At 40.3% G+C, this 21,820-nt stretch overlaps 1 protein-coding gene across 1 annotated transcript; it reads right to left on the bottom strand.

Moving 5' to 3' along the window:
* Positions 1–5,355: 5,355 nt before the first annotated feature.
* LOC309547172 (uncharacterized protein) lies at positions 5,356–7,045 on the bottom strand. The gene has a single exon (XM_082246960.1). The coding sequence runs from the start codon at positions 6,973–6,975 to the stop codon at positions 5,434–5,436; it is 1,542 nt and encodes a 513-aa protein (XP_082103086.1). The 5' UTR covers positions 6,976–7,045; the 3' UTR covers positions 5,356–5,433.
* Positions 7,046–21,820: the final 14,775 nt, after the last annotated feature.

The following is a 21,820-nucleotide window of genomic DNA, read 5'->3' as shown; positions in this document are numbered from 1 at the left end:
TAAATACCACCAAAACATAGCTCTATTTGTGTGAAAAAAACTGATAAAAATTTAGTTTGGGTGCAGTGTTGTATGACAGCGCAATTGTCATTCAAAATGTGACAGTGCTGAAAGCTCAAAACTGGCCTGGGCAGGAAAAGGGTGAAAGTGCCTGGTAGGCAAGTGGTTAAAAGTCTATATTTTGAATTGTAGGAACAAGTATCATCAAGTAAGCTTTATATCAAAACTTTATATATTCATTCCGTGTCTCAGTGAGGAGATGCTCCATTAACGTACCCTGTGATCAGAGATCCACTTTCTCTGTCCAGGTGTTCTCCTTGAAGAATTACATAATTACCACTTGCAATAGGCAGGCCACTCTTAATGAGCTCATCATAAAAGTGAAGAGGGCACAGCGGCCATAGTTGTAAAGGGCAAAACAAACACACAGCATCACAGGTCAGAAGATAAAGTTGGTAATGCAAGCTGGCTCTAGGGAGGAGATATGCAATTAGCAAAATGCCTTGATGGATGAATGTCAGTCTGGAGGAATGGACATACTTAAGCAAGTTGACATGTATGCAAACCACCCTAGTATAGAAATGACGCCAGAAGGGCCTTTGGAAATTAATTGGGTCCCTGTTACCTGTAACAGGCTGCTTGCACCGTTTCCAGTCATAATAGCACACCAAAAAACTCAGGCTCCATCTAGAGGTCTTTTTTTAAGGTTTATTACAGGTCTCAGACAAAAATGCAGGGAGGAGGGTTGAGGGTGCAGGATATACAGGGCACACAAATCTTGGAGGACAGTTTCATGAAAAATAATAATTCACCAATAGCCGGCCCTTCAGCAGCAGGCTTAAACCTAATGCTGATGGAGAGGGCACAGCCAAGTAAATCCATGACCCTGTGAAAGCAGTCACAGTCCTTCTGTAACACCTCCTGGCATTTAGCCCTCGATGAGTACCTCAGTACCTGTAGCTATAGGTGAAATTTTCTACTCACAATGTTTAGGCAGCAGCTTCTGCCAAGTTCCCCTGCAACATTATTCCGTGAAGGTTTCCTTCTCCAGCCCAGCTTCAACAGGTAAATTTCCTAAGGCCTCCAGCATATGGCACCTGCGGAGGCCTAGTAATAGTTTCTCTAAAAACACACATTCCTGGGGAGAAGCCTTAAGGGAGAGAGAGTTCTCATCAGAACCTCCCAAATATTTATCTTCTCCCCAGCCACACATTCAGTTAAAACCTCTCAGGGATTAGCTAAGGTCCAATAAACATTCACAACCCCAGTGATTGGTCCTCCTACACCATTTCTAGAAGCCTTTTCCAGCAGCAGACAAGAGCAATCAACCACCATGTTTAAAGAAAAAACCAGAGCAGTCCTAAAAATATAGGAGGAGCAGCTCAACTGGGTACAACTCAGCTAGAACATTAAATTTAGCCAACCCAAGGCTAAGGTGCCATCCAAATGTAATTACGAGGCTCCATGATTAAAAGAACTGACACCTAATTAATGAAAGGGGTGGACCAGGGTCAGTCAGTTTGTGGAGGAAGAGGCTAGATGATGTTGGACTTCCTCCAGCCAGGAAATAAGGGTGGGGCTCTACCTGACTTTCTTCAGCTTCTAATGCACATTGTGGAGAAACTCAGTGTGCAGTGAAATCAGAGTAAGCCATTTCAGTACAGAAGAAGAACCAGTACAATTGTGCAAGACTAAAGGGAAGGCCAGAGGTAATATTTAAATAGGTAGCATTGCTTCTTAGTGTACAGTCAGCTTGCGATCCATTCCATCAGACTCCTTTATCTGAAATATGATGTTTTGGGTGAATGTGTTGTGGATGTGTTGTAGAAGAAAGCAGACCATCGTGTTAAGCGGTGAAAATATCATCCAAGTTTATAAAAAAACATATACATGTGGAATTTTAACAACAGAAAAAAAGAGATATATTGTTTATATTTCAAGGATATATTTATATCATCTATGCTAAGAAACCAATTAACATATGACACACCCTTCATTACTACCAGCCAAACCCACTTATGTCATTACTCTTGGTTCAGCATTATCAGTGACCAGCTGCTGTGTCCAGGGAAGAAGCTAATGGAGCATAAGCTGTCCTTGACCATAATTTTTGGGGGCCACAGGTGACAGTAGGGGTCTAATAGACCTATTATATTACCTTAAAGAGAACCTGTGATCAGCAATATTCTATTATATGGGGGACTAAGCTATGTGGTAGCAATAAAGTTAGGAAAAAACAAAAATTAAAAAGAAAGCAACATACTGTAAATGAAATAAAAACACACATAAAAATGTTAATGTCACCATGTACATGCACATACAAAAACATAAATGCATGTGTCCGATGTGGCTACCTACAAAAACAACAACGCAATGTGCCGGTTACAAAATAGTTAGAAATAGTTCTAGGCCACTCACTCTATACTGATGAACTGTGGAGACATTTTAAGGCACTACGCATTATTTTGGGTACTGAAGATTGTCACTATTTCACAGGCCCGTGAAATTTTAAGGCATGTTTGGTATCTTTTTTACTCAACTCAATCTCCTCTTTTATATATAAAAAAAAAAAAAAAAAAAAACAATTGGGTAATCTACTGTGTTTGTGCACACTAAACTAAGACTAAACACTAAAGGCCCGTACACACGTACCGATCGTCGGCATACAAACGTCGGTGGACGAAGGATCTGCCGATTGTACGCGTGTTAGTATGGTGCCTCCGACAGATGTCTGCGCACAATCCGCGGACAAAAGTCTTTCGTGCAAACATGAAAATATTTGTATGCCGACACCAGAACGGACGATTGTTCGCCTGTCAGTACACAATTCGGCCGACAGACCGCAGATTTGCAAGACTGGGCATGCTCAGAAAATAGAAAACACAGGGAAAGTTAACCATTACATGACATCACTTCTGCAGTCGGCGGACAAAATTCTTGTGCTGTCCTTGTGCTGTCTTTGCACTTTTCAGCAGACACCGACATCCCGGGGAGAAAAGAGGAACATTTGTAAGCCGACCATCGGTACGTGTGTACGGGGCTTTAGACACTAAGAGTTTGAGAAAACACTTGCACGGATATCTTGTGAGATCTAAAGATTGCAGCAACCACCATTTTATTCTTCAGAGCCTCTGCATTCAGAAAATAGAGGGGAATCCCTTAAATCCATAGCAGGTGTGCAAGGTAACCAATTAGCTTTCATCTTTAATTCCCAAAGCATAGCTGAACAAGTTGTGAATGGAAGCAGACTGATAGCCATTCAAAGATGCTCCAGTTTCTGCCTGCTCAAGTTCTGAAAAAATTCCCACCATAATAAGGTTTGTGGAAAGAGTTGTGAAAATGTGGAATAGACTCCCTCAAGGTGGTTCTGGCCAGTTCAGTAGATTGCATTAAAAAAGGCCTGGATTATTTCCTAAATGTACATAATATAACTGAATACTAACCTTTATAGGTAAAAGTTGATCCAGGAAATATCCTCTTGGGGGTTCAGGAAGGAATTTTCCCTTGCTGGAGCAAATTGGATCATGCTTTATTTTTTCCCCTTCCTCTGAATTAACTGTGGAAATATATGGAGGTTTTCTATTGTGTGTGTTTTTTTTTTGGGGGGGGGGGGGGGTTAAACTGGATGGACTTGTGTCTTTTTTCAACCAGAATAACTATGTAACTATGTGGGTTTTAGCTAGTCTTCAGGTCTAAATGTGTATTGTTCAAAAAACAATTCTAAAAGAAAAAGCAATGTGTAAAATTACTATCAAAACTATAGTAGAAGCTAACAGTTAAGGAATTAAGCCCACTCTATTATTCAACCAAGTTCCAACTCAGTCCATCCAAGAAAATGGATCCTACTTACTCCCAAACAGGTGCCTGTTATAACTCCTTTATCTTGTGTAGGTATTCTGATCTGAAATTAATGTACAACACTCTGACACCAGTTGGTAGACTCCACCTTGGGCATCAGAGATAGTCAGCAGCCATGGAGTTCTATGACACCATCTTAGGCTGGCCCAACATGGTGCAAATTTCTTTCCTGCAACCCATGGTTAAATTTACACAATTCCCCCATCAACATGGACAGTGCTGACAGGGGAATCCTTTGTGCATAACTATTGTCTGCTTCCAGTGGGGACAATCATCCTCGCTGGGAGAAGACAGTGATGATCGGAAGTGGCTATAGCCATTGATAATCATAAGAGAATCCAGCAGGCTGGTGGTATCCAAGTTGATTAAAATCAATTAACTTGGTACATTCTGCCTACCCTTTAACAGTTTGAATCTCGGCCGTTCCTGCTGAACCAACTGAGATTCGAACCGTGTATGGCTGGCCTTAGGTGTTTGAGTCACTTCTGCTGTCAGATCTGCTATATCATCAATGGTTTCACTGGTTATTTGCTCCATGACTCCAGTACACTGAGTCATCTTACGCAACATTCCCCATCAAATTTATGAAGAGTTTGCTGTATAAAAAACATATCCACTCTAGAGATACTGGTTGCAGACAGCAATAGATCACTGTTGGAAGTGATCTGCTGCATAGATGCCTGTGTGGGTCTGGATCTGAGCTTCACTGACCATTTTCAGACCCACCAAGAGAAAATAAAGTATATTAAAACAAGGGAATGAATCTCTCCTAAAGTAAAACGTGGACTATCACTATGAGCTTTACCATTCCGCTACATTACATAAAAGTCACACTATTGTGATCTCATTTTTATCAGCGTACTTTGTTGATTATATTTTGAAATAAAAAATTTGGTGGTGCATAAATTACCTAAATGCGGCATTAGGAAAAAATACAAGAAAAAAATGCTTATTTTTTAAAAATTTTTACTATTTATTCCTAATAAAATCCAAAAGAAATGAAAATATATGTATCCAAATTTCCTACCAAATTAAAAGCGATATCTGTCCCGCAAAATTGAAGTATAATTAAATTTGGATAGATTATAATTGCTAAAGGAATAATGCACAGAACTGAGACATTCCCAAAAATGAAAAAACCTTTCTGGGACTCAAGGGGTTAAGTAGGATAGGGTTAAGGCCAGGGGACTAAAATAGTTAATGTCATATTTCACTATTTATGCAATTATTGATTTTACCCATAGTTACACCTTAGGCCTAACATAATAACATTTCTAGGATCAAATTTTGTTTTTCCAAAAAAAAAAAAAAATAAATAAAGAAGAGCTCTGTCCACTTAAGAGTCAATAAAGAGAACCCCAAAGTGTAGGATGACCACACACTAAAGCACTTTGGAAGTTGAGATCTCTTGCAGTTTTTAGTTTGGTTATTAAAGTAGCATTATATTGTGGAATGACATGAGGTATAAATAAGAGACACCCGCAACTCTTTTCTTTCATTGTGGCCTCACTGCAGCTGAAGCTTGTTAATCCTCTGGTGTTGGATTAGCACTGCATTAAGCATAAACGCTTTGTCTCATTCTGGCTTCTCTCCAGTGTGGACTCTCTGGTGTCTGATAAGATTTACCTTCTGTGTAAAAGCTTTATCACATTCAGAACACTCATAAGGCTTCTCTCCGGTGTGAGTCCTCTGATGTCTCATAAAATCTTTATTCACTGTAAAAGCTTTGCCACATTCAGAACACTGATATGGCTGCTCTCCATTGTGAGCCTTCTGGTGTATAATAAAGCTTTCCTTATGTTTAAAAGCTTTATCACATTCTGAACATTGAAATGGCTTCTCTCCAGAGTGAATTATCTGGTGTCTGATAAGGCCTTCCTTACGTGAAAAATCTTTACCACACTCAGAACATTGATAAGGCTTCTCTCCAGTGTGAACCATCTTGTGTCTGATAAACTCTGGCCGCATTGTAAAAGCTTTGTCACACTCAGAGCATTGATATGGCTTCTCTCCAGAGTGAAGCCTCTGGTGTCTGATAAACACCTTCTTGCAGGTAAAAGCTTTGTCACACTCAGAACACTGATATGGCTTCTCTCCAGTGTGAATCCGCTCATGCATGATAAGCAAAGACTTCACTACAAAAGCTTTGTCGCATTCTGAACACTGAAACGGCTTCTCTCCAGTGTGAACCTTCTGGTGTCTGAAAAGCTTTGACTTATGTGAAAAAGCTTTATCACATTCAGAACAATGATATGGCTTCTCTCCAGTGTGAAGTATCTGGTGAATGGTAAGCTCTGAGTTCAATGCAAAAGTCATGTTACATACAGAACACTGATGTCGCTTCTCTCCTGTGTGAACTTTCTGATGTGTGATAAGGCTTTCAGTATGTCTAAAAGCTTTACCACATACAGAACATTGATATGGCTTCTCTCCAATGTGAATTCTCTGGTGTCTGATAAGAGATGGCTTCAGTGTAAAAGCTTTGCCACATTCAGAACACTGATACGGCTTCTCTCCAGTGTGAATCCTCTGGTGTTGGATAAGCTGTTTCTTGATTGCAAAAGATTTGCCACATTCAGAACACGGATACGGCTTCTCTCCAGTGTGAACCCTCTCGTGTTGGATAAGCTGTCTCTTGGTTGCAAAAGCTTTGCCACATTCAGAACACGGATACAGCTTCTCTCCAGTGTGAATATTCTGGTGTGAGATAAGTTGTGACTTCTGTTTAAAAGCTTTATCACATTCAGAACACTCATATGGCTTCTCTCCAGTGTGAATCATCCTATGGCTGATAAGACCTGATTTTGTTGTAAAAGCGTTATCACATTCAGAACATTGAAATTGCTTCTCTCCAGTGTGAACCCATTGGTGTGCGATAAGCTGTACCTTCCGTGGAAAAGATTTGTCACATTTGGAGCACTGAAATGGATTCTTTCCAGTGTGAATCCTGCTATGTACATTAAGGCCTTCCTTATATTTGAAAGTTTTGTCACATTCAGAACACTGATATGGCTTCTCTCCAGTGTGAACCCCCTGGTGTCTAATCAGATCTGCCTTCGCTATAAAAGCTTTGTCACATTCAGAACACTGAAATGGCTTCTCTCCAGTGTGAATCATTTTGTGTTTGGTAAGTATACCATTGGTTGTAAAAGATTTGTCACATTCAGAACACGGATACAACTTCTCTCCAGTGTAGACTGTCTTGTGTCTGCTAAGATTTAACTTCATTTTAAAAGCTGTCACATTCAGAACACTGAAATCGTTTCTCTCCAGTGCGAGTATTCTGGTGTCTGAAAAGCTTTGACTTGTGCAAAAAAGCTTTATCACATTCCAAATAATGATACAGCTTCTCTCCACTGTAAACCTTCTGCTGTCTGGGTACGTTTGCCTTTTTGGTAAAACCTTTTGTCACATTCCAAACAAGAAATAGCTTTTGAAATTACTTCTCTTATGTATACATGGGCTGTAAAGCTATGGTCAATTGCAGAACACTGGTTGTCCTCTGAAGCCTAATCCGATGTTAAAGAGCATCCAAAACATTGATGACATTAAGAACACCAATATGGCTTGTGTCCTGTGGGAATCCTCCAGTGAACAGCAATAAAAACTTTCAGTTCCTTAAAACACCGATATGGCTTGTCTCCTGTGGGACTTAGTTGTACTTATGAAGACCAATATGATAAAATAAATAAATGGATTCTTCAGTCCACCTAAACAGAAAAAAAAGAAAAAAGTAAATTTTATATAAAAAGGGACGAATATAGTTGTTTTTACTTTTAATGTTAACTGTATAGGTATCAGCGCTGCTCCACGATATGCAAATATAAAGATAAAGTGCCAAGTGCAAATGCTTAGGTCTCGAATATACTGATGAAAGGTAGATACTGTTACTAATGCCGCAAATGTATTCTATGGATATCATTCTTCTGCAAGATGGGTGACAAAATGCTATACATACCCATAACACAACAATGTGTGAATAAATGAATCCTATATAAATAAATCACATATACACAAATAGGTGAATGAAGTGGCAAGTGAAGAAAAAGTCCTAATAATGCCCAAGTTAATAGCTGTGCAAATATATGAGGTTGATATCAAGTCATCAAAAGTGCCAGTGCTTGGAATCTGAATAGTGGTGAGACACTCTGTGCTCCCCTCGTGTCCCCACTCATCGGAATGATGGAAAAGACGGTCATCTAATGCTATGTAAGCATTTAAGAAGATGGTCTGTGTTCCTATATTTCTTCCTGATAAGACCAGATATATATCTTAAAATCGATTATTAGTATGAGTCCTTATCCATATGGCTCCCAATGGAAGATATTCATAAAATTGAAAAAGAACTCCAAAGTGTGAAAACATAAGCTGTAATTAAAATAAAATCAATGCACTTACAAGTGAAAATAAAAAGATCAACTTCTAAAATCTTGTGGCGAGTGCCGCATCGGCGTGCATTCCAACCACCGGAAGTGACGTCAGGCATTAGTTCCCCACTTTACGCGTTTGACCCCTCCCACTAGGCATCATCTGAAGCTGGGTTATCCTATATGTGTCTGACTTTTATATTCAAGACTCCTCCTACTACACCCAATACGTCATCCTACAACCTACGATTATGATGGAGTGATCGTTATATCTGCCGCAAGTGCCACAGACTCCATCTTGGTACTCTATTCTATATATGTAACTGTTCTATTTGTATATGGAAGGCGAATTAATAATTTGATGTGATGCAAATATGAAGTTATTCTACTTTGTATGGTTAGGGTGGATATACAAAACACTTGTACTATATATGGGCACAAGTTATATCTTCACCGGAAATGTTACGATCAGCATGGTGATGAACACTAATAAATAATCAAAGACCTTCCCTCATTCCAGTCAATGAATGGGGGAATGTCTAAATGTCCAAATACATGTACCAGGTTACAAAGCCCCTTTACTAAAACACTAATGGCCCCTAGTCAATGAATCTTAAAATAGAATATAAAAATGTACCATTCTACACTCCTTTTCTATATTACAACTCCCCAAGAAATATATGATGTTGACAATGTTGGATAACTAAAAATAAATGTATAAAATTATGTTACAATAAATGGCATCAAAATATCTAAAAAACTATCTAAAAACGTATGTACCAAATAAATAAATATTACATAAACCCTTTTAAACACTAATAGTCCATAATAAATTTAAAATTAAATAAAATTAGAGTTGAATGTATCATCTTATATTACCAATCAATATCACTACTCCTCACTCAAAGCATTATGTTAACAATAGTATTATAATAAATACATAGAAAATATAATGTTATTATAATACATTAATAAAAATCATCTAAAAATGTATTAATGGAAACATCGATTAAAAATCATTAATCTGTTGATATCAAGTTCTACATTCAATCCTACAGGTGTCATACTCTGAAGTTCCACTTAGTCTCATTTTGGAAAATTGTCCTTTTCATATTAATGCCCCTCCAATGTCTTCCCTATTTTGTCTTTTCGGCAAAAGGATAATTTACTGGGGTCCTTATTATGATAGGATCGGAAATGGTTGGACAAACTGTGTTGGCAAAATCCCTTTTTAATATTGTTTATGTGTTCTCGTAGCCTTACTCTGAGTTCCCTAGTAGTCCTTCCTACGTACTGTAGTCCACCCTCACATTCTAACAGATTTCTGATGGGATTGCTACTGCATGTGATAAATTTAGAAATATTATAGATATCTGAGGTAGTGTTGGATTTAAAATGTGTTTTTTTTTTGCTCTCTTTTTTTTACATGTTTTACAAGTGACACGTTTTCCACATCTGAACAATCCTACCTGGTCAAAAAAGGTGACCATTTTTTTGGGGAGGATCTGGGATATTTTTGACTATTTTGTCCCTAAGTGTTGGTGGGCGCCTGTATATAAATTTGTCTTTTTGGTAGCATTTTTTTGAAAATGGGGTCTCTCAGTAATATGGGCCAAGGTGTTTTTAAACCTTTTCTAAATTGTCTGTATTGTTGACTAAATTCTGTGCAGAAAGCTATATTAAATTAATCGCTTTGTTTGGGTTTTGGTTTTAATAATTCTTCTCCATTCAAATTTTTTTTATTTTGTTGTACTTTGTATAAATGTGTATGCTTGTATCCTTATTCTGCAAACCTATTAATCAATGTATTAAGCTTGTTCATTATAGTCGTCTGTTAGGTCACAATTTCTTCTAATTCTTAGTAACTGACCTTTGGGTATTCCTGTTATCCACTTTGGATGATGTCTGCTGCCTGTGGGGATAGAACTATTCCTATCTGTTTCTTTAAAGTATGTTTTAGTGAATAGTTGGCTACCTTGTTTGAAAATTGCCAAATCCAGATAATTTATCTTTTCTGTACTTTAATTGGCCGTAAATGATATATCGTATTTGTTATTATTTATATATTGGATATACTCTCTAAATGTGTTTTCCGGCCCTTCCCAAACAATAAAGATGTCATCAATGTACCTTCTGTAAGCTTTTAAGTGTGGGTGGGGTTCTGAATAAATATTTTCAGATTCCCATTTGCTCATGAGGATGTTTGCTACCGTGGGAGCATATTTAGCTCCCATGGCTACTCCTCTCCGCTGTTTGTAGAAAAATTAGTTGTGCCAGAAGTAATTGTTGCCCATGGTTGTTTCTAAAATGTCCAACATAAATTTAATTTGTGATTTAGGTAATTGCTTATCTTTAATAAGGGCCCATTCAACTGCTTTTAAGGCACCCTTTTGCTTAATATTGGTGTATAATGAATTTACATCTACGCTGGCCATAATTGTTTCTTTAGAAACTGGGATATTCTTAATATAGTTTAGTAAATCCCTACTATCCTTGAGTTATGAAGGAAAATTCTGTGCTAATGGTTGGAGGTTATGGTCCAAGTACTCTTTCCAACTCTGGAATATAATGACTTTACCCCATTTATTATAGGTCTACCTGGAGGTTTTTCTGGATTTTTGTGCATCTTAGGGACTTGCTAAATTGACATTTTAGGGGCCTCTGGTATTAGATATTTGGTTTCTTTCTTAACTAATATGCCTTCTTTATGCACCTTTTTAATTTTCCTTGTTAATTTAGCCTTGAGTTTATTGGATCTACTTTCAATTTTACATAGGTGTCGGGATCCTCTACCAATTGATTTGAGTTCCAAGAGGTAGTCTTTTTTATCCCTGACTACTATGCCCTCACCTTTATCAGTGGGTCTGATAATGATGTCTTTTTTATTTTCTAACCTCTAGACATTGATTATTATTGATTTTTGGGTTAAATGTGGATTTATTTCTCTGTCCATTGTGTACAAATTGGTGATCTATGTTATCAGTATCTTATGTTTTGGTAGCAAAATGTTTTTTTATGTTGAGCTTTCTCAAATTTGTGCAGATCTATGAATGTCTTAAATTTATCTAAATTTTTAGGTGATAACAATTAAATACTAGATCTAATATTTTGAGTTCTTCTTCACTAAAATTTACACTGCTGAGATTGAATATGCAGGGGGTACTCTTCCCAATATCATGTAGCAGAAGAAAGAAGAGAGGATCTAGAGGAGGGAAGGGGAAAAAGAAAAAGAGAAAACGTAGGGTCAGGCATATTCAATCACATAACGACACATATGTAAAATTGCAAGGAGATCCACTAAACTCAAGGGAAATTAAAAAGGAGCATAAAGAAGGCATATTAGTTAAGAAAGAAACCAAATATCTAATACCAGAGGCCCCTAAAATGCCCATCATTTATCAAGTCCCTAAGGCTCCTTTCATACTAGGAGTCCGTCAAACTGACTCCGCTTTTCTCAGCGGGGGATCGCTCCGCCGATCCCCCGCTGAGCAGGTGAATGACAGCTGTTCTCCGCACTGTGTGCGGAGTCACAGCTGTCACAGCCCCATAGATCTCTATGGGGGAATCGGATGGGAACGGACCGTCGTTCTGTTCTCATCCGATCCCATCCACTGGACAGATGGAAAATAGGGTTTCCATCCGTCCAGATTTGACGGATCGGAACGGGTGTCAGCGGACATGTCTCCGCTGACATCCGATGCCCCATAGGGATACATGGGGGGGACCGTTCAGATCCGCCAAAAAAACGGACAGGCGGATCTGAACGGTCCGCCTGTGTGAAAGGGGTCAAAGATAGACAAAAATCCAGAAAAAACTCCAGGCAGACCTATTATAAATGGGGTAGAGGCATTATATTCCAGAGTTGGAGAGTACTTGGACCATAACCTCCAACCATTAGCACAGAATTTTCCTTCATATCAAGGATAGTAGGGATTTACTAAATTATATTAAGAACATCCCAGTTTCTAAAGAAACCATTATGGCCAGTGTAGACGTAAATTCATTATACACTAATATTAAGCAAAATTATGCCTCAAAAAGAATGGGCCCGTATTAAAGATAACCAATTACCTTAATCACAAATTGAATTTATGTTGGACATTTTAGAAAAAGCCATGGGCAACAATTACTTCTGGCACAACAAATTTTTCTAAAAACAGGTGAGAGGAGTAGCCATGGGAGCTATATATGCTCCCACGGTAGCAAACATCCTCATGAGCAAATGGGAATCTGAAAATATTTATTCAGAACCCCACCCACACTTAAAAGCTTACCGAAGGTACATTGATGACATTTTTATTGTTTGGGAAGGGCCGGAAAACACATTTAGAGAGTATATTCAATATATGAATAATAACAAATACAATATATAATTTCTGGCCAATTACAGTACAGAAAAGATAAATATCTGTATTTGACAATTTTCAAACAAGGCAGCCAACTATTTACTAAAACATACTTTAAAGAAACAGATAGCAATAGTTATATTCCACTAGCAGCGAACACCATCTAAAGTGGATAACAGGAATACCCAAAAGGTCAGTTACTAAGAATTAGAAGAAATTGTGACCTAACAGAAGACTATGATGAACAAGCTAATTTATTAATAGGTTTGCAGAAAAAGGATACAAACATACACATTTATACAAAGTACAACAAAATATAAATAATTTGAATAGAGAAGAATTATTAAAACCAAAACCAAAGAGATGAATTCAATATAGCTTTCTGCACAGAATTTAACCAACAATACAGACAATTAGAAAAGGTTTTACAAACACATTGGCCCATATTACTGAGAGACCCCATTTTCCAAGAAATTCCACCAAAATTTATATACAGGCGCCCACAAACACTTGGGGCAAAATAGTCAAAGGTATCCCAGATCATCCCAAAAAAAATGGTCACCTTTTTTGACCAGGTAGGATTATTCAGATGTGGAAAATGTGTTACTTGTAAAACATGTAAAAAAAGGAGGGCAAAAAAAAAAAAAAAACACCACTACTTCTCCTATATATAACGTGCAGTAGTACTCACGTCACAAATCTGCTAGAATGTGAGAGTGTGGACTACAGTACGTAGGAAGGACTACTAGGGAACTCAGATTAAGGCTTTGAGAACACGAAAACAATATTAATAAAAGGGATTTGGCCAACACAGTTTGTCGAACCATTTCAGATTATATCAAAATAAGGACCCCAGTAAATTATCCTTTTGTGGAATAGACAAAATAGAAAGACATTGGAGGGGCACTAATATGAAAAGGGCAATTTCTCAAAATGAGACTAAGTGGATTTACCAACTTCAGAGTATGACACATGTAGGATTGAATGTAGAACTTTATATCAACCATTTTTTTTTAAATGATCTTTTAATCAATGTTTCCATTATTGAATATTTAGATGATTTTTATTCATTAATTATAACATATTTTCTATGTATTTATTATAATACTATTGTTAACATCATGCATTGAGTGAGGAGTAGTGATATTGATTGGTAATCTAGGATGATACATTCAACTCCAATTTATTTAATTTTAAGATTTATTAATTATGGACTTTTAGTGTTTAAAAGGGTTTAGCAGCACTGATACCTATACAGTTATTTAAAAAGGAACATACCTTTGTCATCCGCAGCATCCCAACACCAGTTATCACATACGTCATTACATATTTATTTTAATTTATTCCTAAGAGCGGGGACACTAACATTTTAGTTTATTTTTAACGTGTGACCACTTTAAATTCCCTCTGGGTGATTAATGTACATTACGGGGAATTTTAACAAACTTTGTTGCAAATTCCTACCATTTTCTCAAGAAAAAGCTATTTGTCTATGTCCATGTGCAAAGTGAATCTGAATGAGTGTGAATCTCATTCTTCAGCTGATGCACTTACAGTGTGTGACGGGAGTCACTTTGGGCTGGGGTTCGTTGAACCCAACTTACCCTAGAGAGGTTGGGAAACTCCTTTTTCAGATCCACAGGCCCCTCTTATATGTAGGTCACCCTGTGTCTATTATTAGGGGCACAGAGTGACTGAGAAGCCCAGTTTGGTCTTCCCTAACCAGACTCACAGTAAAACCACACCGGACTCAGCATTTCATTTTACCCCTGTTAATCCTTGGTCCTATATGTGTGGTTTGTGTTAAAAATTGTATAGGCTTCATCACTTGGGACAGTAATATTGATCAACAATATCCCTCAAGAAATATATGAAGAAAAAGAACGCCACAGAATCAGACTACTGGGACACTGTATGAGCTTTGCCTCATAGCCTGTTGTAGATCGTTGCCATGCAGTCTGCGATTCTCAATGAATCAAAGCATTGCTTAAATGTGAATTCCATGGTTAATTGGATCCCCTATTGTTTCTGTCTGCTAGTATTGTCCCCCTCCACCTAGGCTGGTTTAAGTGACAAGTTAATAGGCTTAAGTTAACTATATTGACAGCTATTAGTTGCTAGAGGTGGATTAGCACTGTAACGGAACCGCCGACCCACACTGTACTTGTGGTCTTCCGTCAGTATACGGCTTCCTTGCATTCATTAACATATATCCCAGATTTTCCCAGCCGGCCTCATACAAAGCTAGCCAACAACTTAGCTCATACAAGTTTTGGAACCTTCTCCTTTATTGAACAGTTTTACACTCAATTTATACACACGAGTACATCCTCCTCCTGATCAAATTACTACACACAGGTCAGGGGTTGCCTGGTTACATTATCCTATGCAGATGAAATTGTATACAGAAACAGAATTAACCTGAACTAATTATGTAGCCACCTGGACAGAACAATGTGAGGTCATTAGCATTTAACAATGGGACAGACAGACTTAACACAATCCACACCCCAGCTCAATGGATTGACAGTAGGATAAGACTGCCAATGACAGTCTGTCCGTCTACTACATTGAAACACATGGAATACACATCTAGGTGTCACAGACTCCATGGCAACAGGCCACAGGTCTCACAGTGCAAAGTGGGATCAAATCTCCACATTTCTTGAGAGACACCGTTGACAAATATCACTCTCCCATCTAAAGACATCCAAACCATTCTCTCAGCGTCCCTAAAGTATATGTCCCTCACTCCCAGTGATAATGAACACCGTCACAGGCATATAAGTTGGTTGTTCCTTAGTTATGTTAATTATATTCCTGTATGCAATAATGTGATCAGCCTCACTGATTGTGTAAGGTTTAAATTCTGTGTGAGTTTTTAATGAAGAGTTTCTGTTTTCATACAAGCCATTGTCAGCTAGTCTTGTATGGTCCGCTATAATATATGGCTCCTATGTCCAGACTGGAGGAAGCTACTGTATATCTTAATGGAAGCATCTAAGCTGGGTGCTGAATGGTTTCACCACATTTAGTGGCAAGTGGTGCGATGCTTCCTGCAGTCTGGGACATCCAAGGTCTGGATAGCAAAAGAGGAGAGGTACAGACACCAGCCAGCATGGAAGAGGAATTCAGAAGGAGGTTTGCGAGAGATGTGGATACAGCACAGGGGGCCAGTGTTGATGCAGGTCCTGCTGGGATGGTATGACTGTCCGCTGGGAACTCTGGAAGGAAGCACTGGTCAGTGAGCAGCGCCACCAGGAAAAAATTCTCCGCTCCATCCAGGAAAGGTAGTGGTCACAGTACAAAGTGTGAATGCGGTTATTGGGGAAATAACTGCACAAGGAGTGGACAACTGAGTGAAGCAGGTTGGTCCAGGCAGAGATGGGGTTGGGTGAAAGCTACAGAGCCCTCCGCTGGTATGTAGCTCAAATGTGCCCATGAACAGCCGTCGACAGCCCAATGGAAGGCTTTGGCTATGGCGGCCTGGGGCTGTTATTCGAGAGGCTGTCCAAGGACCCTGACTTTTGGAGCAATTTGGAGTGGCATTTGGAGGAAATCTTGAAGTACAGAGACCGGATGCTTATAGGTGGCTAAGCGCATCTCACACAGAAAAATGATCCAGGATAAAAATCACCAAGTGCACCACAGTGACCATCAGTGGCCGCCAGGATCAGATACAAATCATTCCAGGGGCATCAGCTCTCTCTCCACAGAACTTATTCCTAGTATGCATAAGAAAAAAAAAATAAAAAGGGATGGCTACTATAGTGCATTACCAAAAACAACTTTTATTAAAATAACTAGGGAGGTAAAAAACACTCACATTTCGTGAATCCTGTAAATGGCATGTAGTACAAACAGCATGAAATGTGAGTGTTTTTACCTCCTAGTTATTTTTATAAAAGTTACTTTTGGTAATGCACTATGGGAGCCATCCCTTTATTTTTTTTCTTAAGAGTTCTGCTGCAGCATTCCTCTTCCAAACAGGGATCCCCCCGGCTAGATAAACTGGGATGGGAAAACGTGCAAGCTCCTCACACCCGCCGCAAACCGGGACCCGTTATATCTCGCGCCGTCAGGATAAACCACACCCCTACATGTTTCGTTATAAAAATTTCCTTGGGGGGGGGGGGGGGGGGATTGTTCCAGGCGGCGCTGTGCGAGGTCAAAGGCTTATATATGGCAAAGACGCCATATTAGACCGCCATACTAACATGAAGAGGAAACATAATAAAAGAATGGGAACTAGATGCGAGTCCTTCCGGGACTGAGCCACAGAACACCACAACTATATAAAATAAAAAAATAACCTAATAGACGTATATCATCACCTCACCAAAAAGACAAGGGAGGAAAGTTGAAAAGCGCTTATTAATATTATGCATAAACATACAAATATTAGATAAGAATCCCCAAATTAATGAAAATAAAATCGGATTCAATAACGATATAGATGAGTAATATTTCCTATAAACAAGAAATATAGAAGCAAAAAAACCCATCCCAAAAGGTGGTGTATGGGTAAATCATAAAAAAAAAGAGGAAGGAGACCCACTAGAATGATGCAGCATGTACAGAGTGACAAAACAAGAAATGAAAAAAATAATGATAATAAAAAAATAAAAAAAATCATGAAAAAAAAAAAGTGGTTTCCTCTTCATGTTAGTATGGCAGTCTAAGGGCACTTGCCAGTGTCCAATATGGCATCTTTGCCATATATAAGCCTTTGACCTCGCACAGCGCTGCCAGGACCAACCCCCCCTAGAGGACTTTATTATAAAGAAACATGTAAGGGTGTTTATCCTGATGGCGCAAGTTACAACGGGTCCCGGCTTGCGGCGGGCGTGAGGAGCTTGCACGTTTTCCCGTCCCATTTTATCTACCCGGGGATCCCTGTTTGGGAGAGCAACGCTGCAGCAGCATATTCCTTCATGCTGTTTGTACTACATGCCATTTACAAGATTCATGAAATGTGAGTGTTTTTACTAGTGATGGACAAACATCGGCCAGGGCGGTTCACGAACGTTATCTGTGAACTCGCCTCAAACTGTCCGCGAACCGCAAGTTCGCGGCGGGCCCCATTCACTTTAATGGCAGGCGAACATTAAAAACCTACAGGTCATATTTGCAGCCACAAAACAATTACTAGCTGTGCACACATAGTCCCACAACATGGACACTGGCATAACAGAAGTATTAAGCGAGTCTGCGATCGACTAATAATGTAATAGCTCTGCCTAAAATCAGCCAGAACTGACAGCAGCCGGTAAATACAGGTTCCATTCACACATCTGTAAAATGGGTCCACATCCATTCTACAATTTGGCGGAACGTTTACAGACCCATTGATTTTCAATTCCAGTCTGAAAAATTAGGCAATCACTGGATAAAGAAGTGTCGGCCAGTACAGGCCCCATAAATTAGCCCACAAGCGTTTACCTGACAGCAAAGAATGTTGTATTCTGTGGCTGAAGGTAGATTAGGAATTCACAGGATACAGAAGTAAGTGTCACCCGGCCATTACAGGCCCCAAAAATTAGCCCACATGGGTTCACCTGACAAAGAATGTTGCATTCTGTGGCTGAAGATACATTAGGCATTCACAGGATAAACAGTTGTCGGGCCATGAAAGGCCTCAAAAATTAGGCATTCAACGGACATAAAATGCCTTTAATGCCGCTGTATTTAACGAAGACAAGGACCATGAATCTATGGGTGGATGGCGGTCTGGCGGATACTTGTGTCCTGTCATGAGGAATTTTAATCAAACATGGTCTACTGGTCACATGTGTTGAATTCCTCAGAGATCCATGCCGCATTCATTTTTATAAATGTGAGGTAGTCAACACTGTTGTGAGCTAGGCGAGTGCACTTAGCGGTCACGATCCCCCCTGCTGCTCTGAACCTCCTTTCGGACAGGACACTGGACGGGGGGCAAGCCAACAGTTCCATTGCAAATTGTGCAAGCTCTGGCCAGAGGTCAAGCCTGCCCACCCAGTAGTCCAGGGGTTCATCATCGGCCGTTAAACCCTGTTGGTCTAGGCGTTCCCTGATGCTGCATCTGGAGTACAGCTGTCGATGGGTTGGATGAAAGAAAGAATGATTGCATATCAGAAGTGACCAACACATCTTCAAAACGCCCTCTTGCAGGCGTTGTTGGATTGGTACCCGCAACGGTTTCTCTGCGAGTAGAAATTCCTCTGTAAGCACACGCAAAAGCAGAATGAAGTGTTTCTCGAAGCAAGGCCTGGAAGTGCTGCATTCTGACCACCCTCTGTGATGATGGTACATTTCCACCATTTTTTGTTTGTACCGGGGGTCTAAGTACGTTGCCACCCAGTACTGGTCCTTGCCCTTTATGCTTTTTATACGGGGGTCCCCCTTAAAACAATGGAGCATGACTTCCGGTTCCGGCGCCCGATGAGATAGGCGGTGTGTACGGCGGCTCCGGCATACTCTGCTTAAAAAACCTTGCTACAGGCTCCCTGTCCCCCGCTGCCTCCCGCTACCGCACCAGACTCGCTCCGCTGTCCTTCCACGACGGGCCGGTACGTGATCCACGGTACCCTGGGCTCTGGGGAAACCCGCCCGGCCGCCGATCCTCCAGCCCCTGACCTCTCCAATATGGCCGCCAGTAACACACAGGCATCGGCGGGGTCTGTCCCGCTCACGCAGCCACAAGCAGGGATCCCATTGCCTCTGCCTGAGGAGGATCAGTACGCCAAAATTGCTCAGGTTGTGGCTGCAATCACAGCAGTAGTTGACACGGCAGTCACAGCAGGCATTGCACAGCTGTGCAGGGAGCTAGGTGACCACTCCAAGCGCATTGCTAATCTAGAACACAGGCTCTCTGATGTGGAGGAAGAATTCCAGTCGACCATGTTGCAGGATCAAAAGACAGCGCAAACCCAGCAATATGTTCTTGATAAACTGGAGGATTTAGAAAATCGCTCTCGCAGGAACAACCTGCGTATTATTGGTGTTCCTGAAACTGTCTTACCTGGGGAACTTTCGGACCTTTGCTCAGCCCGCATCCCTCAGGCCTTAGGGCTCGCAATGCCTTGCACAGTGGAGAGAGCCCACAGAATTGGCTCCCCATCTAACGAACGGCGCACACCACGCCCTGTCATCGTGCGCTAACTCAATTATGCTGACCGGGTAGCTATATTGAGATCTTTTAGAAACGCCAAGTCTCTGCAAGTGGATGGCCATAAGTTCCTTCTCTTTGCCGATTATTCTCAGGAAGTCGCAAGACGGCGCAAGGCCTTTCAGCCCACCTGCTATGCTTTATACCAAAATGGTATAAAATTCACCCAGGCCTACGTCTTACTACTGACAATGGCGACACCAAAGCTTTTCACCATCCGGACGATGCTGCAAATATTCTGAAAGCGCACCTGCATATCGCTATGGAGACGCAAAGTTCTCCAACTCTCGTAGAGACAGACCACACTGATCTCTGCCCGGAATGACCCCACTAAGTAGTTTTTCTTGGCTCTTTGGAACATTATAGTTTGTTTTTTTTTTTTTTTCTCCAGTTAACTCCATAGTTTTCTGCTTGCTGCGTTTGCGATATCTCACATTACTGTTGCACGCAACTGTTATGATGGTAAAAGTTTATTGAATGCTTGGATGTATAGGGAAAGGTATAAGCAGTAGAAAGAGAGAAGTGCTTATGCCGCTGTACAGAACACTGGTGAGACCTCACTTGGAGTATTGTGCGCAGTACTGGAGGCCATATCTCCAGAAGGATATAGATACTCTAGAGAGAGTTCAGAGAAGAGCTACTAAACTAGTACATGGATTGCAGGAAAAAAAAAAAAAAAAAAAAAACAGGAAAGGTTAAAAAGGACCTTAACATGTATAGCTTGGAAGAAAGAAGAGACAGAGGGGATATGATAGAAACTTTTAAATACATAAAGGGAATCAACTCGGTAAAGGAGGAGAGCATATTTAAAAGAAGAAAAACTACCACAAGAGGACACAGTTTTAAATTAGGGGGGCAAAGGTTTAAAAGTAATATGAGGAAGTATTACTTTACTGAGAGAGTAGTGGATGCATGGAATAACCTTCCTGCAGAAGTGGTAGCTGCAAATACAGTGAAGGAGTTTAAGCATGCATGGGATAGGCATAAGGCTATCCTTCATATAAGATAGGGCCAGGGACTATTCATAGGATTCAGATATATTGGGCAGACTAGATGGGCCAAATGGTTCTTATCTGCCGACACATTCTATGTTTCTACATCTATAACCACAACAGCTCATCTATAGGGCTAGCAATTACATCATATCAGGTCATTGAGTATCTATTGTACAGTTGTGTATACCCTATAATATCTGTATCAACATCATGTCCGAAAGGCCAACAAGGAGAGGCCGATGCTCACAGGCCACGAAAAGAGTTTCTATGTCATTTACATTTCCGGTATACCTTGTTTTATAATTTTTCTCCTTTGTTTTACACGGCTTGCCGTTTAGGTTGTTCCCTCACTGCCTTACCGGAGCGACTCTGCCCGGCTTTGAGGGGTGCCCCTCTGGAAGCTGCTCCTCTTCTCTCTTCCATCGCTTAGCGGAGACGACAGCATGTTACCGGCGCTCCCCGGGGCTCCGGGCACGCCTTTCAGGAAACCAGATCAACTCCGGTAACGCCTTGACTGGAACATGAGTCTCATTGGGAAAAAAAGAGAAGTCCCAGACTCCTAGGGTATGTGATGGTTTTTTCACACTATGGTTATTCTTATTTGTTACTGTGGTTGAGACTACCTTCTTCATCCCCATAGGCTTTGAGGTAAGCCTTATTAATCACCCTACATGTTTTCTGTTGCACCAGCCTTTTAAGAGATCACTGCACTCTCCCGCATATTTTAGAACACCCTCATTCAAATTCCCCCTTCGTCCACCTTAATATCAATGTAACCTCATGGAATGTCAAAGGTTTGCGATCACCCCATAAGAGAATGGCTGTTTTGCGCCACTTGAAAAGGCTTAATACGGATATAGCACTTTTACAGGAATCCCATCTTGGGCCCGGCGATCATTTTCGCATGAAGAAACTTTGGGTGGGTCGGGTACTTGGGTCCGACTCTCCCAATCACAAAGCGGGTGTCCTTGTGCTCATTAATAAGAATCTCCAATGTGACGTACTGACTGTTGAACCTGACACTGAGGGTAGACTTCTACTTTTAACTCTAAAGATCCATGATGTAGTCTATGCCATTGCTAATGTGTATGCCCCAAACTCCCC

The sequence above is a fragment of the Pelophylax lessonae genome, assembly GCF_965119305.1.
Source record: "Pelophylax lessonae genome assembly, chromosome: 2".
Taxonomy (NCBI): domain Eukaryota; kingdom Metazoa; phylum Chordata; class Amphibia; order Anura; family Ranidae; genus Pelophylax; species Pelophylax lessonae.
This window is presented reverse-complemented; position numbering and strand designations above follow the sequence as displayed.

What these genes read in the sequence shown, in the direction of transcription:
- LOC309547172 (XM_082246960.1), bottom strand. Translation starts at nt 6,975, where the DNA reads ATGATTCACACTGGAGAGAAGCCATTTCAGTGTTCTGAATGTGACAAA.